This window comes from Bison bison, unplaced genomic scaffold, assembly GCF_000754665.1.
Source record: "Bison bison bison isolate TAMUID 2011002044 unplaced genomic scaffold, Bison_UMD1.0 scf7180017864312, whole genome shotgun sequence".
Classification (NCBI taxonomy): Eukaryota; Metazoa; Chordata; class Mammalia; order Artiodactyla; family Bovidae; genus Bison; species Bison bison.
The window spans coordinates 2,242,206-2,256,167 of record NW_011494884.1 but is presented as its reverse complement, the minus strand read 5'-3'; the positions used below and the strand labels follow the sequence as shown (position 1 = coordinate 2,256,167).

Genomic DNA, 13,962 nt, shown 5'->3' with positions numbered 1-13,962 from the left:
ACCCCCGCACCTCCAGTGCTGTCCCACTCCCCACCAACACCACTGCCCAAAACTTTCCTGGTTGGCTTGTCTGGGTGGGAGGGAACCACTCCCTCTCATGCACCGCCACCCCCCCCTCCCCAGTCTGTGCTCCTCCCCAGCTCTGTTCTCCCAAAGGCTCTGAATTCCTAGCATGGGGCCCAGACAAGGCAGCCAGATGGGGGAGGCTGAGGATGGGGAGGACTCAACCTGGAGAGCTGGGTGTGTTCCTGGGCTTGGGACCTCAACATTTCAGGGAGTTTAGAAAGCAGATTTGCACTGTGCTTTGGAAGGCAGATGACATCGTGACTTCACGGAATCATCTGAAAACCATTAGTTGAAAGGGAGCCCACACCTCACTTCACAGAAAGGGAAACCAGACCCTCAAAAGACCCAGTGGTCTCCCCATGGCCCCACAACAAATAGAGTGACCTGGGAGAGTCTGAGGTGGGGGGCCTGTGGTCCCTGAGGACACTGTTCCTGTCACATCACAGGGTCCTGAGCTGGAGACCACAGGGGCCAGTGACAAGGTGGGGCTGCAAGACAAGCCAGGAGAGATTCTGGAACATGGGATGGAGGGAGGGAGGGGGGCAGGGGACTCGGTAGCCTGGGGAACCCCACCCCGCTCACCCCGACCTTCCCAGAGTTTCTGGGCTTCTACACTGTGCTCGGCAGAACTCGGAAGGACGGTGTTCGGATCACTTCCGCTCCCTGCAGGGCTCTGTGCAAGTGGCTCTGCTGATGGGCCCCGGCTGTGGTGGATAACAGAATATTCTAGATCAGTGGTTCCCAACCTTTTTGGCACCAGAGACCAGTTTCATGGAAGACAATTTTTCCAGGGCTGTGGGGTGGGGATGGTTTCAGGATGATTTCTCATAAGGAGCACGCAACCTAGATCCCCGCGTGCGCAGTTCACAGTAGGGTTTGCGCTCCTATGTGAATCCAATCCCGCCACTGAGCTGACAGGAGACAGAGCTCAGGCTACGGTAATGTGAGCATGTGAGCAATGGGGAGCGGCTATAGATACAGATGAAGCTTCTCCGCTCAGTCGCCAGTCTCCTCCTGCTGTGCAGCCTGGTTCCTAACAGCCCCAGGGATTGAGGACTCCTGTTCTAGTTGGAGGTGGTGGTTACACAACATTAAAAATGCATGAAATGCCACTGAATTGTCCACTTCCGAATGGTTAATTTTATGCTGTTTGAATATCATCTCCATTGAAAAAAACAATTAGGAATAAATTGGAAACCAAATTGCCAGCTCTATGAACAGCCAGGGAACCAACCACATAGCCCCAGTGGGTCGGAGCAGCTCAGGCTGGGGGTCCAGAGGGCCTCTGCAGAGGGACTCGGAGGCGCAGGAGGAAGCAGGCTGCAGACGGTAGGCCCCCCGGGCACACATTAACCTCAGAGACCTTCTCCTCTGAAGCAAAAAAGGGCTTGATCGTTCTCCAGAGAAAAGTGCTGTTGAAAATCTATTTTCCATCAGTAATAAAGAGAAATTTGCTACAAGCCCTAAAGAGACACGGAGGGCCCTCGGGTGTGTATTAGGAAGGGGAAAAGTCATCTGAAAGGCCGCACAGTGCACGGTTCAACCCCGGGATGCTCTAGAAAAGGCACAGCCATGGGGACAGTAAGGGATGGGGTGGGCTGTGCCAGGGGTGGGGAGTGAACAGGCAGAGCACAGAGGGTTTTCCAGGCAGTGAGATGACCCTGTATGACCCTTAATCACAGGTACATCACACATTTGTCCAAACCTGTAGCAGGTACAGCACCAAGACTGAACCCTCATGACACAGTGGGCTTCAGTTTACAATAATGTGTCGGTGTCAGCTGATGGGTCCCAGCAAATGCACCCAACTAAGATTAACAATGGAGGCGGAGGTGGGTTGGGGAGGCAAGGACGGGAATTCTCTGCACATCCTACACAATTTTGTAAACAAAGCCCCTCTAAGAAAATCACATTATTTTTCTTAACATCATGCCATTTTGCCCCTACTCCTGTTTATTTATATATTTGGCTGCATCAGTTCTCACTGTGGCACATGGAATCTTTTTTCTTTGTGTCTTGTGGACTCCAGAGCTTGTGAGCTTATTTGCTCCACTGCCTGTGGGATCTTGGCTTCTCAGTGGTAAAGAGCCTGCCTGCCAATGCAGGAGACATGGGTTTGATCCCTGAGTTGGGAAGATCCCCTGGAGGAGGGCATGGCAACCCACTCCAGTGTTCTTGCCTGGAGAATCCCATGGACAGAGGAGCCTGGTGGGCTGCAGTCCACAGGGTCGCAAAGAGTCAGACGCGACTGAAGTGACTGAGCACACAGCACACACGTGTGGGATCGTAATTCCCTGGCCAGGGATTAAACCCACACCCCCTGCATTGCCAGGTGGATTCTTAACCACTGGACAGCCAGAGAACCTGTCTATTCATTTTTGAAAATCCATGTTGATGGAGAAGGATTAGGAAGGCAGGAGGGAGGGGAGGAGGAGCCTCGTGCGCAGGCATCCATGCCCTCTGGTGCCAACAGGCCGAGCGATGGCCAGCGCTGGGCGTCTGCTGCTGCTACTGCTCTGCTTGCTACCCGTGGCCCCAGTGCTGACAATAAAGAAGTACCAGCAGCTGTCCCATAAGGTAAGCGTCACGTCCCTGTCTCTGTAGGGCCCAGGGCTAACTCTCGCCAGACCCACCCCAGGGCACCTGGGCTCCTAGCCCCCTTTCCTGCCATGTGCTCTGTGCTTTTTCTCCTGCCCCACCCCCACTTTGAACTGGACCCCCACTTCATGAATGCATCTGCTTCCTAAGGCTCTCAGATCCCCAGGATGACTGGCTCTTGGTGGACCCCCAGATCCCCAGTGCCAAGTCCCAAGTCCAGGGACCCCACACAGGATTGGGGAGTGTGTGCAGAAGAGGCAGTATGGGAGGAGGCGGGGCAGTGGGTGGTCTGGTGGGGTGATGTGACCAGCTCCTGTGCGTCATGGAGTGACAGCAAAGACAACGCAGTCTGTCGGTCCTGGGGGCCGTGTGTCACCACCCTGATCCCCACGTCCTGCCTGGTCCAAGGTGCCCACTGTGCAGGATGCAGGAGGGAGGGCACCGCGCTGTGTGGCCGGTGCTTTCCAAATGCACTTCCCTCCTCTGTCCCCCGCTCACCCGCTCGGCTTCTGGCCTCCAGTTCTTGAACCCAGACGACAGCTTTTATCTCAGCCAAGAAGAGGTAAAGTTACTCACAGCCAATAGTAAACCCGCAACGACGACTCTTTGCAGCCTCCAGTAATTTTGCGTTTGTAAAGGAGTTTTGAGATGTTGAGAACCAAGTCGAGGGCACCTCCTCACAGGAGGTGGGCAGGGGGCAGGCCTGGGCTTCAGCTCCAACTCCTAGTTGGCTGTGTGACCCTGGGCAAGTCGCTTACCCTCTCTGAACCGTGACATCTCACCTATAAACTGTTAGAGCACATGGAATGGGCCAGGTGAGCTTCTTCTGCTCACCAGCATCCTTTGTCCTCTGGGCCTGGCTCCCTTAGCCTTCGGGAACAGTGTTGGGCAGGCAAGCTAATTTGCCGGGCTGGACAACAGCCTTGCAGGGACGCTGGATCTGTGGGGGCACACGTAAAGGAACCCCAACTTTGCAGCGCATCGGAGAGCCCTGTGAGACGCACAATGAATGCCAGAGTGACTGCTGTGTCACCAACAGCCTGAACCCTCAGAAGTTCTGCACCGCCCAGACCGTATTCCAGCAGTGCCTGTCCTGGAAGAAGGTGTGTCCTGCCCGGGCGGGTGAGAGGTGGAGGGCAAGGGGCCAGGGAGGCAGCCCCTGAAAGGAGGGCCGGGGGCCTGGCAGAAAGGACCGCTCTCCTTCTCCTGCAGCCAAATGGGTACATCTGCAAGGACCACTTGGAGTGCCAGAGCAAGTGCTGTGTCATCAACAACCACAGCGTGCAGACGTACTGCAAAGCCAAGACCGTCTTCCTGCAGTGCTTGCCCTGGCGCAAGGTGAGGCCAGGGGCCACGGGGCTGGAGGGAGGCGCCCGCCAGCTCTGACCTCTGACCTCTGTCCCCAGCCCAACTGGGACTACTGCGACTACCACAGCGAGTGCCGCAGCAAGTGCTGCATCCGGCTGAATGAGCTCAGCCCCAACCGCTGCATCCCCCAGAGCGGCATCCTGCTCCAATGCCTGCCCTGGGTGAGTCCTGGAACCCAGTCCGGCCCCACCTGGGGGGCTCAATCCTGCGACTGGCCTGAAGGCAGGCGGGCAGTGACCTGGAGGGCGGTGTGTCCACGTGTGTGGGTGGCCGTCTCCTCCAGGAGAGGCCGCCAGTTGTCTCTGCAAGTTGGCCTCCTGTTGCTGCACCTGCAGCAGGAACGTGGCTGAGCTCAGAAAAGGACACAGGTTGTGGGGAGTGGGTTCTCAGGTCCACTAGGGTGGCAGCAGGGCATAGCGTGGGCACTTGGGGAAGGGCCAGCATGGTGGTAGGTGGTGGGCCCACAAGATCCGGCAGCACCGGGGCCTAACTCCTGTGGGGCTAGACCCCAGGCTGGACGAAGGGGAGGGCCCCCTCTCAGGAGTTTCCTCCACTGGAGACCTTCACTGGCTGAACTGGAAACCCAGAAGGAAAGGGTTCAGTGAGGCAGCCTGCAGAAGTCAGCCCCCAGAACACAGAACCTGAAGACACCGTGGAGAACAGTTGGGGGCAGAAAGGGATGGGGGCACGGTGACGAGGTTGGAGAGGATGCTCTGGTGTCTGAGCTCGGATGCCAGGATCCAGGACTTCTGTCTGATTATAAAGGTGTGTCTGAGCCCAGAGGTTGAGAACCAGGCCTTTCTGAGCATCCTCCCCTGCCGGCCATGGCCCATCAGCACCCAGAACAACAGTGGGTGCAGCAGGTGCCACAACAGTGAGTCCACGGGTGTCCCCAGGGTATCCAAGTGAACCAGGCAACACCGTCGGTGGCTTCCCCCAGAGGTGCAGACTGTCGGTGCCGAGGAGAGTGTCTGGTCATTATCCAACTGGCCCTGAAGGCCAACTCCTTCCTGCCTCGTGGGCTGTGTCTCCCTGTGTGTTTCCTAATTGTGCTGTGCCTTCTAGTGACGTGGGCCCAGTCTGTGCCCTGGAGACCACCCTACACCCTGAGCCCTGAGTCTGTTCATGGGACCATGAAGACCTGCAGGTATTACACGTCTAACCATGAACTCCCGAGACCATCCATGTCCGTGCAAGCCAGGGGCAGCTCCTGGAACCTCAATGTGATGACTTAGCATGAATAAACCTCCTGACTGAGTGAGCATGTTTCTGTGGGTGTGGAGACCCAGGTCTCAGCTCGGCCGTCTTGAGGAGCCCCCTCAACCAGAGACCAAGTCTCCCCAGAGGAAAGGGCAGGTGTAGACGTGCCCCTCCCCTGCAGGCACATGACTGTGACTTGTCATCACAAATAAAAGGTTGGAAGGCTCCCCTGACCTTGTGGATGGTGCAGTGAAGGCACTGGAGCCCGCTGAAGACCCCTGGGGGGAGGGGCCACCGCTGGCCCCTCCTCCTGCTCCCTTGGTCCCCAGGGTCCCCACTTCCCCCAGGAGCTGAAGTCCTGGCTGATCTAGAAACTGTTCCCTCTAGTGGCTTCTAGAGGCGAACACCACAACTGGCTGCTCTGCTTCCAGAGCGCCAGAAATTTTACGGTCGCCTTCCTCTGTGCCCTCACCCATCTTGCAGATAGCAGGCTGCTTTTTGGGGCTCTGTTAAAAAAAATTCCCCTCCCTCTCCCTCCTTTCCTTCTCCTCCTCTCCCTCTCCTTCCTCCCACGTCCCTCTCTACTCCGAGTCTGTAGGAAGCCAGAGAGGCCTTCAGGCTCCACCCCAGCTTCTGTCTCGCTCCTCCCCTTTCCTCTTCCCACCCCTCCCTCCCCCTCCCTCGTCCCTCCCCGTCCCGGCTCCCTCCTCTCCCCTCCCTCTTCCCCTCCACGCCCCACCCCTCGCTCTCCACTTTCCAGGCCACTACTAGTCCACTTTCTGTCTCTGCGGATTTGCCTGCTCTGGACACTCCGAGTAGACAAACTCGCCCAATCCGTGGCCACAGTGGCTTCCTTCACTGAGGGTGATTCTCTCCAGGCTCATCTGCATTGTGGCCGGACTTTGTTCCTTGCTGTTCCATTTGAGTTTGTACATGTTGTTTGTCCATCATCGGTGGGTGGACGTTCGGGTTGTTTCCAGTTAAACTATGAGTAAAGCTACTGTGCACATTCCTATGCATGTTCTTTGTGGACACGGGTTTTTAATCCACTGGGCGTGCATCAGGAGCGGCATGCTGGCTCTGAGGATTACTCCACGTTTCACCTTTTAGGAAACTGCCAGATGACTTTCCAGCACACCTGCGCCTTTTCACACTCCCAGGGCCTGTGAGAGGCCTCCAGACTGTCCACACCCTGGACAACGCCTGCTACCATCTGTCTTCTTGGTCCTGGCCAACCCAGGGAGCAGGAAGTGGATCCCAGAGTGACTGCAGTTCATTCTTTAAGAACAAAGCTGGGGCTTCCCAGGTGGGCCAGTGCTTAGGACTTTACTTTCACTGCAGGGAACACTGGTTCAATCCCTGGTTGGGGAACTAAGATCCTACAAGCCACGGGGGCAAAAATAAAAACAACAAAACCAGAAGGATCCCTCGCCTTAGCTCAGAATGTTCTTGAGACACTCGGAGTAGAGGCCAGCCAGAGCTTTGCTGTGGCCAGGGCCCTCCCCACTGCCCAGGGAGCGGGGTGGGTGGACGGTCCCCAGGTCCTGCCCCACCCACCCCCTCGCTCCGCTCTCCTGGGGCCGGTCTCCTGCCGAAGGGATTTCTCAGGATCCGCCCCAGGGCCTCGCGGCGCCCCGTACTCCCGGTACTCAGACGTCTGGTTCTCAGCAGGATCCCGGCCACGCTAATTCCAGCCCCTCGTTGTCTCCTCGGGCGTCGGGACCTCCCGGGGATCCGGACATTTTGCCTGTTTATCTCTCTGATGCACACACAGCAGGCCCTGTGGGCACCTCGCCAGCGGACGAAGGTTCCGAGGAACGTGGTTGCAGCTGCGCCGGCACCACCCGGGGCCGCCAGGGGGCGCTGTGGGCCGACAGTCGACCAGGCTCCCCGGGAGCCGGCAGGTGCTTGCTCCTCCGGGGATGCGGACAGACCCTGACGTTTTCCCTTTTCATCGGGAAAACAGCAGTTTGCCCACTGGGTCCCGGCCTCGTTCAGGTTAATGCGGGGGGAGCACCTGTGTGCGAGGAGATTCCTGGCGGCCACCCCGGGGTCCTCGGAACCTGAGACCCTGCCAGTGCGGCCTTTATCCGGGGGCTGTTCCCCAGAAAACGGCGGAGACCCGGTTCCTCGGCCTCCAGGAAAACCTGGTCCCCTCCTGGCCGGCGCTTCTCGGCAAACGTGGAGAACGTGGTGTCCAGGGCCTGAGAGGCCCCCGCATAGCTGACAGAGCCTCGGCGGGGGGTGGGGTGGGGATCGTGGACGCTGTCTCCTCCTCAGGTCCCCACGAGGTCGTCCCATGTCTGTGTCCTGATCTCCTTTTATAAGGACACCAGAACTGTGGGATTAGCCCCACCCTGTGACCTCATTTGACCTCAATCACCTGTTTATAGATTCCCTCTCCACACACTCAAATCCTGAGGTCCTGGGAGTCAGGGTTTCAACATCTGGATTTCAGTTCAGTTCAGTCGCTCAGTCGTGTCTGATTCTTTGGGACCTCAAGGACTGCAGCACACCAGGCCTTCCTGTCCATCACCAACTCCCGGAGTTTACTCAAACTCATGTCCATCCAGTCAGTGATGCCATCCAACCATCTCATCCTCGGTTGTCCCCTTCTCCTCCCGCCTTCAATCTTTCCCAGCATCAGGATCTTTTCCAGTGAGTCAGTTCTTCGCATTAGGTGGCCAAAGTATTGGAGTTTCAGCTTCAGCATCAGTCCTTCCAATGAATATTCAGGACTGATTTCCTTTAGGATGAACTGGTTGGATCTCCTTGCAGTCCAAGGGACTCTCAAGAGTCTTCTCCAACACCACAGTTCAAAAGCATCAATTCTTTGGTGCTCAGCTTTCTTTATAGTCCAACTCACACATCCACACATGACTACTGGAAAAACCATAGCTTTGATTAAACGGACCATCTGGATTTGGGGGGACAAAATTCAGCCCACAACACCCTCCAAGACACTTTGGAAACATGTTAGATGGGAGGAAAGAGCTGCCAGGCCCCAGGCCCCGGGGAGAGAAGGAGATGAAGAGGAGCAACCACGTGGGATTCCTCCTGTCTGTTCCCTTGAAGGCCCCCCACCCCCACTGGCCTCCTCACCATCCTGGTGGCCCTGGTTTGGTGACAGAGAACTCCTAGGAGAAGGGACCCAAGGATGCATCTACTGTCCAGGGCTGGCCAGAGAGGAGGAGGGGATCTGCAGGGGAGCTGGTGACTGGTGATCCGAGGGCCACCTTCCACAGGGGCTCAAAGGTGTCACTCGCTGGTGGTGGTCCTGCTCACAGCCCTGTCTGAGGCCCGACAGCTGGGTGACCAAGGGGACTTTGCTGGGGTGGGTAGGACACAGCCTGGGATACATCCCTGCAGAAGGAACTCGGGTGATTCTTTGTTCAAAGCAACTCACCCAAGGACTCCTACGTCATGGGTAGGACAGGACGACCTCCTCTGAGAAGTGAGAATGGCATGCCTCCCTCGAAGGCGTTGTCACCCGCTAAAGTTCACATGCAAAATGCGCCTGCCTGTGGTGTGGGGGAGTGGGGCTACTGTTTTCCTGGCTTCTTTCCCCCAAAACATTTGTGTGTGTGTGTGAGCCCACAGGTCTTTTGTTTGTTTATTTTTGGCTGTGTTGAGTCTTGGTTGCTGCCTGCGGGCTTTTCTCTAGTTGCACCGAGTGGGGTTACTCTCTAGCTGCGGTGCCCGGGCTTCTCATTGTGGTGGCTTCTCTCGTGGTGGAGCACAGGCTCTTGAGCTCATCCTCAGTAGCGGCAGGCTCCTTGGCTTAGCTGATCCGTGACATGTGGAATCTCCCTGGCCCAGGGATCAAACCCACATCTCTTCCATTGACAGGTGGATTCTTTACCACTGGACCACCAGGGAAGTCCTCCCCAAACTTTTTTTTTTTCTTTTAAATTTTATTTTATTTTTAAACTTTACATAATTGTATTAGTTTTGCCAAATATCAAAATGAATCCGCCACAGGCATACATGTGTTCCCCATCCTGAACCCTCCTCCCTCCTCCCTCCCCATACCATCCCTCTGGGTCGTCCCAGTGCACCAGCCCCAAGCATCCAGTATCGCGCATCGAACCTGGACTGGCAACTCGTTTCTTACATGATATTCTACATGTTTCAATGTCACTCTCCCAAATCTTCCCACCCTCTCCCTCTCCCACAGAGTCCATAAGACTGTTCTATACATCAGTGTCTCTTTTGCTATCTCGTACACCAGGTTATTCTGTAATCATGAAATACAACTTTTAAAAAATTGTGGTAAAATACACTTGACATAAAAATTTCCTTCTTAGCCATTTTAAGTGCACAGCTCAGGGGCCTTAAGTACATTCACACTGAGAGACCATCCCACCACCATCTCTGCTTATCTTCCTAAATGGAAACTGGCCCTTCAAACTCCTGACACTTTTGCAGGCTTCCAGCATCAAGAAGGGCCAAACCTGAGGCTCCCCCGCCTGTGAACCGTTGGCACCGGCCCCATCTCTTTAAAAAAGTGTGAGGGATGAAGCCGCCCCCTCAGCGTAGGATCTGCCTGGTGGTCACTGCACAGCACAACCTCTTTCTGCACTAAGCAGCTCTGGTTTAAAGCTGCGTGGGTCCCCCAAACAAACTAATTCTCCAGGATGTGGAGCCACGATGGGGGAGATGGTCAGGGGAGGGCTGCCCTGACTCCTGCTGCGTGCATGGGGACAGGCGCAGGTGAGGTTGGTGGCCATCACTGGACAGACTTACTCCATGTGGCCTCCCCACAAACTCTGATAAGAAATAACAAAAGGTGTTAGTTCCCCAGGGTAGGGTTTTTAGATCGTCTCTAGGCGGTTAATCTCTGAGGTTCCGAGGCTTGGGGGCAACCACACCCCTGGAAGTACTTTGTGGCTTCAATAACATGGTGGAGAGAAAGCAGGTGCTCTGTGGTATTTACACCGAGTGATGAATGTGGCAATTAGAGCCTCCAGTAGGTGTGGGCCCTGTGGGAGGTTTGCTGGGGAGCAGGCGGGGGAGGGGAATGATACATCCCAGGGCACCCCTGGGCGAAGGGCGTGGGAGGGAGAGAAGACCCAGAGGTTTGGATTTTGCAAAATATAATACAATAGACAAAACTCTGAGAGTCTGATTGACAAAAGGGGAAACACCAACGAGCCTGAAGAGTGTGAAAGGTGACAGAATCTCAGAGGAAAGAGTTTGAAAGAAGGTAAGAAGTGTGTGGTGTGGACTGCACACTGAGGTGCCCACGTTCCTCAGAGAGCAGATCCATTCCCAGGAAGACTAAATGAAATGTTAGTCGCTCAGTCGTGTCCTACTCTTTGCAACCCCATGGATTATAGCCCTGCATGGAATTCTCTGTCCATGGAATTCTCCAGGCAAGAATACTGGAGTGGATTGCCATTTCCTTCTCCAGAGGATCGTCCCAACCCAAGGATCGAACCCAGGTCTCCTGCATTGCAGGCAGATTCTTTACCATCTGAGCCACCAAGAAAGCCCTCACAAAGATAAAAATTGCCCAAATTGTCTGTAAAACCACAGAGTAATGCTGAAGATCAGAAAGGGTCAGTGTCCTGGCCAGGAGCAGACTTGCCTGGACCTCCTGGGGGGACAGATGTGGTCACAGACAAACATGACATCCTCAGAAAGATGTTGGCAAGGTTGCCAGGCAACATGTTAAATAGCCACAGAGGCACAGGAAACTGCGTCTCAACTTTCCCCCGTCAGGACTCAGGGAAGTAGAATAAAATTTGGTCACCAAAGAGCTGTTGGGTTAAAAGTGGTCAAGGGTACAACTTACAAAATCACTTTAAAACTAAGAGTGCCTGGACTTCCCCGGTGGTGCAGTGGATAAGAATCCGCCTGCCACTGCAGGGGAGACGGGTTCGATCCCTGGTCTAGGAAGATCCCACATGCTGTGGAGTAACAAAGCCCCAGTGCCACAACTATTGAGCCTGTGCTCTAGAGCCCAGGAGCTGCAACTGTGGAGCCCACGTGTCACAAGTACTGATTGAAGCCCAAGAGCCTAGAGCCTGTGCTCTGCAACGAGAAGCCACCACGATGAGAAACCTGCACACCAGAACCAGAGTAGCTCCCGCCCACCGCAACTAGAGCAGCAAAGGAGACCCATTGCAATTAAAAAAAATTATAAATATAATAAAACAAATTAAAATTGCATATTGAAAAAGAAAAAAAAACTAAGAGGGCCTGACTCAAGGCAGCAATGGTCATGCAGGAGAGCGTGGGTTTGCATGGTTAGACTTGGCCTTTCCACAAGAACTCAAGCACATCAGCACAGAGGTGGTTCAGTGTTAGGACAGCTGCTTGTGTGATGTGTGACATGAGCGGACTCAAGGAGAATAATGAGACCTGTGTCTCATTTAAAAATTAAAAAGTGAGCTAACCAAGATGAAAACCTGGCAACTGAACATCAAACTCCCCGCTGTATTTGTACAGCATGTATCATGCTGAACAGTGGGCATCCTCTGGGAAGTCCCAGCTCAGGGGCAGCCCAAGGGGTCAGTGAGAAATGCTGAAGGACAGCCAGACTGTTGCTTCTTGGAGTTGACCCTCCAGTCTACCTGGAGAGTAAGAGAATCAACAGAAAGACTGCTGGAACTGGTAGGAGGGTTCGGTCAGCACCTTAGCCCACAGAGGTCAGGTTGTGCTGCTTTGGTGACAGCCTCAGGTCTCAGGGCTCTGGTCTGTGCCCCTCCACCAAAAGCCAGGCCCACAGAGCAGCCCCCTTGGGAGCAGTCCTAGTTCTGAGGCCCTGGGGGTGCCACACCAGCAATCAGATGCCCCCCTGCTCAGAAGCAGTTTATGGCCCTTCCATGGATGACCACTGACCAGGGTGAGTCCCCCAGCCCCACCCGCCCACAAAAGGCCAGTGGTACAGTCCTCCTGCCTGGTTACCCTTGGTAACCAGCACTGACGCCACAGGAAGGGATCAGATACACGGCAGATAAGCGATCCAGGAGCTCTTCTGCACAGCTGTCATAACCAACAAGGACACACAGCTTTACTGAAAGCAGAAGTGAAGTGAAAGTTGCTCAGTTGTGTCTGACTCTTTGCGACCCCATGGACTATACAGTCCATGGAATTCTCCAGGCCAGAATACAGGAGTATTCTGTATTCTGACCTGGGAAGGGAAAGGGTAGCCTTTCCCTTCTCCAGGGGAATCTTCCCAACCCAGGGATCAAACCCAAGTCTCCCGCATTGCAGGTGGATTCTTTACCATCTGAGCCACAAGGGAAGCCCAAGAATACTGGAACGGGTAGCCTATTCCTTCACCAGCAGATCTTCCCAACCCAGGAATCAAACTGGGGTCTCTTGCATTGCAGGCGGATTCTTTACCAACTGAGCTACCAGGGAAGCCCACTGAAAGCATAAGACACCTAGCAATACACATAAGCTGTGAGGCAGCTGAAGGGAATTAAAACCTTTACCAAGTGAGAGAAAAGAAAACAAGTACATTAGTGAGAGTTCTGTGATGGACCAGGAAGGATCAACATTGAAAAGGTGTCAGTTCCTCCCAAATTTATCTATAAATCCAATGCTATCCCAATATAATGGCCAGAGGACAAAACTAGTAGAATTTGAGAAGCTAACTCTGAAGTTCACATGGAGAAAACCTACAAGACTGGCGGCGACCACCTCCCCCAAGGCCTCCTTCCTGGGTCCTAAGGGCGTCCTCCTCAGCCCCCCGTTTCTCTTGGGTTACACCCTTATTTTACCGCAGTATCTCCTCCAGCAGCTCCCAAAGAAAAGATGCAGTGAATGAATGTATGTTTGAATCCTCGCATGCCTGAAATGTCTTCTTTTTTGGCTGGTATTTGACCGGGATGTTTTAAAATTGCTACTCTAAGATGTCGCACTCCACTTAGCTTTTCTTCTTCCCTAAATTCTATTAATTGGAGGATGGACATCCTGGGAGGTTGTTCAGCTTTTCTCACATTTTCAACTCACTATCTTTTTGTTTTACTTTCTAGGGGATTTTACAAATTCTTTCAATGCTTTTATTGAAACATTTTACTTGACAGTCATTTAACTTCATAGACGTTTCCTGGAGATGGCGCTCCAGTGTGGACTGCGGGTTCCTGGAGGCTGGTGCCGCCTGACAGACCACAGTCCCTATGGGCCACTTACTGTAGGTTACGGTTGTTCAGAAATGTGCCAGCATGGAGGGCGCCCCCCAGTGGGAAGAATTCCACTAGTGATTTTGTTCCATGAAAAATCATGCCCTTTGGGAAGACACTCCATAAGAGAACATGACCTCTTGAAAACGAGGTGCCTTAGGGACGGCCTGCCCCAGGGCAGATACCAACCCTACCCTGCAAGCGACGTGCTGCCAGGGGCCCTCCTCCGAAACCAGGCAAGAAGCACAGGCCTACTCCCCGTGTCCCTGTGGTTCAATGCAGACTGTGTCATTTGGCTGTAACTCAATATTTAATCCCTTCATGTGATATCCCTGGACTCCCAAGTGGTCTCAGTCAAGGGCAGTCCCTGAATGGCATCCATCCTCCAGCTACACCTACAGCTGGGGCCCCAGGGCCTTCGTGCCGAGCTGGCTGGGCCTCTGCTTCTCAGGGTCTGCTCCACAGGGACCCTGCAGCACTGTGGCTGTGGCCCAGGGTGAGTGTGGTCACCAGCCTCCCAAGGTCCGTCAGCAGAGCACGGTGACAGGTCGCTCCTGACGCTCTGCTGTGGAGGCTACCAATGAGACCAAGGAAA

At 54.5% G+C, this 13,962-nt stretch overlaps 1 protein-coding gene across 1 annotated transcript in view; it reads left to right on the top strand.

Moving 5' to 3' along the window:
* The window catches only part of LRCOL1 (leucine rich colipase-like 1), a 10,992-nt gene extending 5,719 nt beyond the window's left edge, over positions 1 to 5,273 (top strand). The window contains exons 3-7 of the mRNA XM_010852451.1: positions 2,540 to 2,643; positions 3,642 to 3,767; positions 3,877 to 4,002; positions 4,071 to 4,193; positions 5,098 to 5,273. Coding sequence (XP_010850753.1) covers positions 2,548 to 2,643; positions 3,642 to 3,767; positions 3,877 to 4,002; positions 4,071 to 4,193; positions 5,098 to 5,100 — 474 coding nt within the window. The 5' untranslated portion in view covers positions 2,540 to 2,547 and the 3' untranslated portion in view covers positions 5,101 to 5,273. The remainder of the gene's footprint in view (positions 1 to 2,539; positions 2,644 to 3,641; positions 3,768 to 3,876; positions 4,003 to 4,070; positions 4,194 to 5,097) is intronic.
* Positions 5,274 to 13,962: the final 8,689 nt, after the last annotated feature.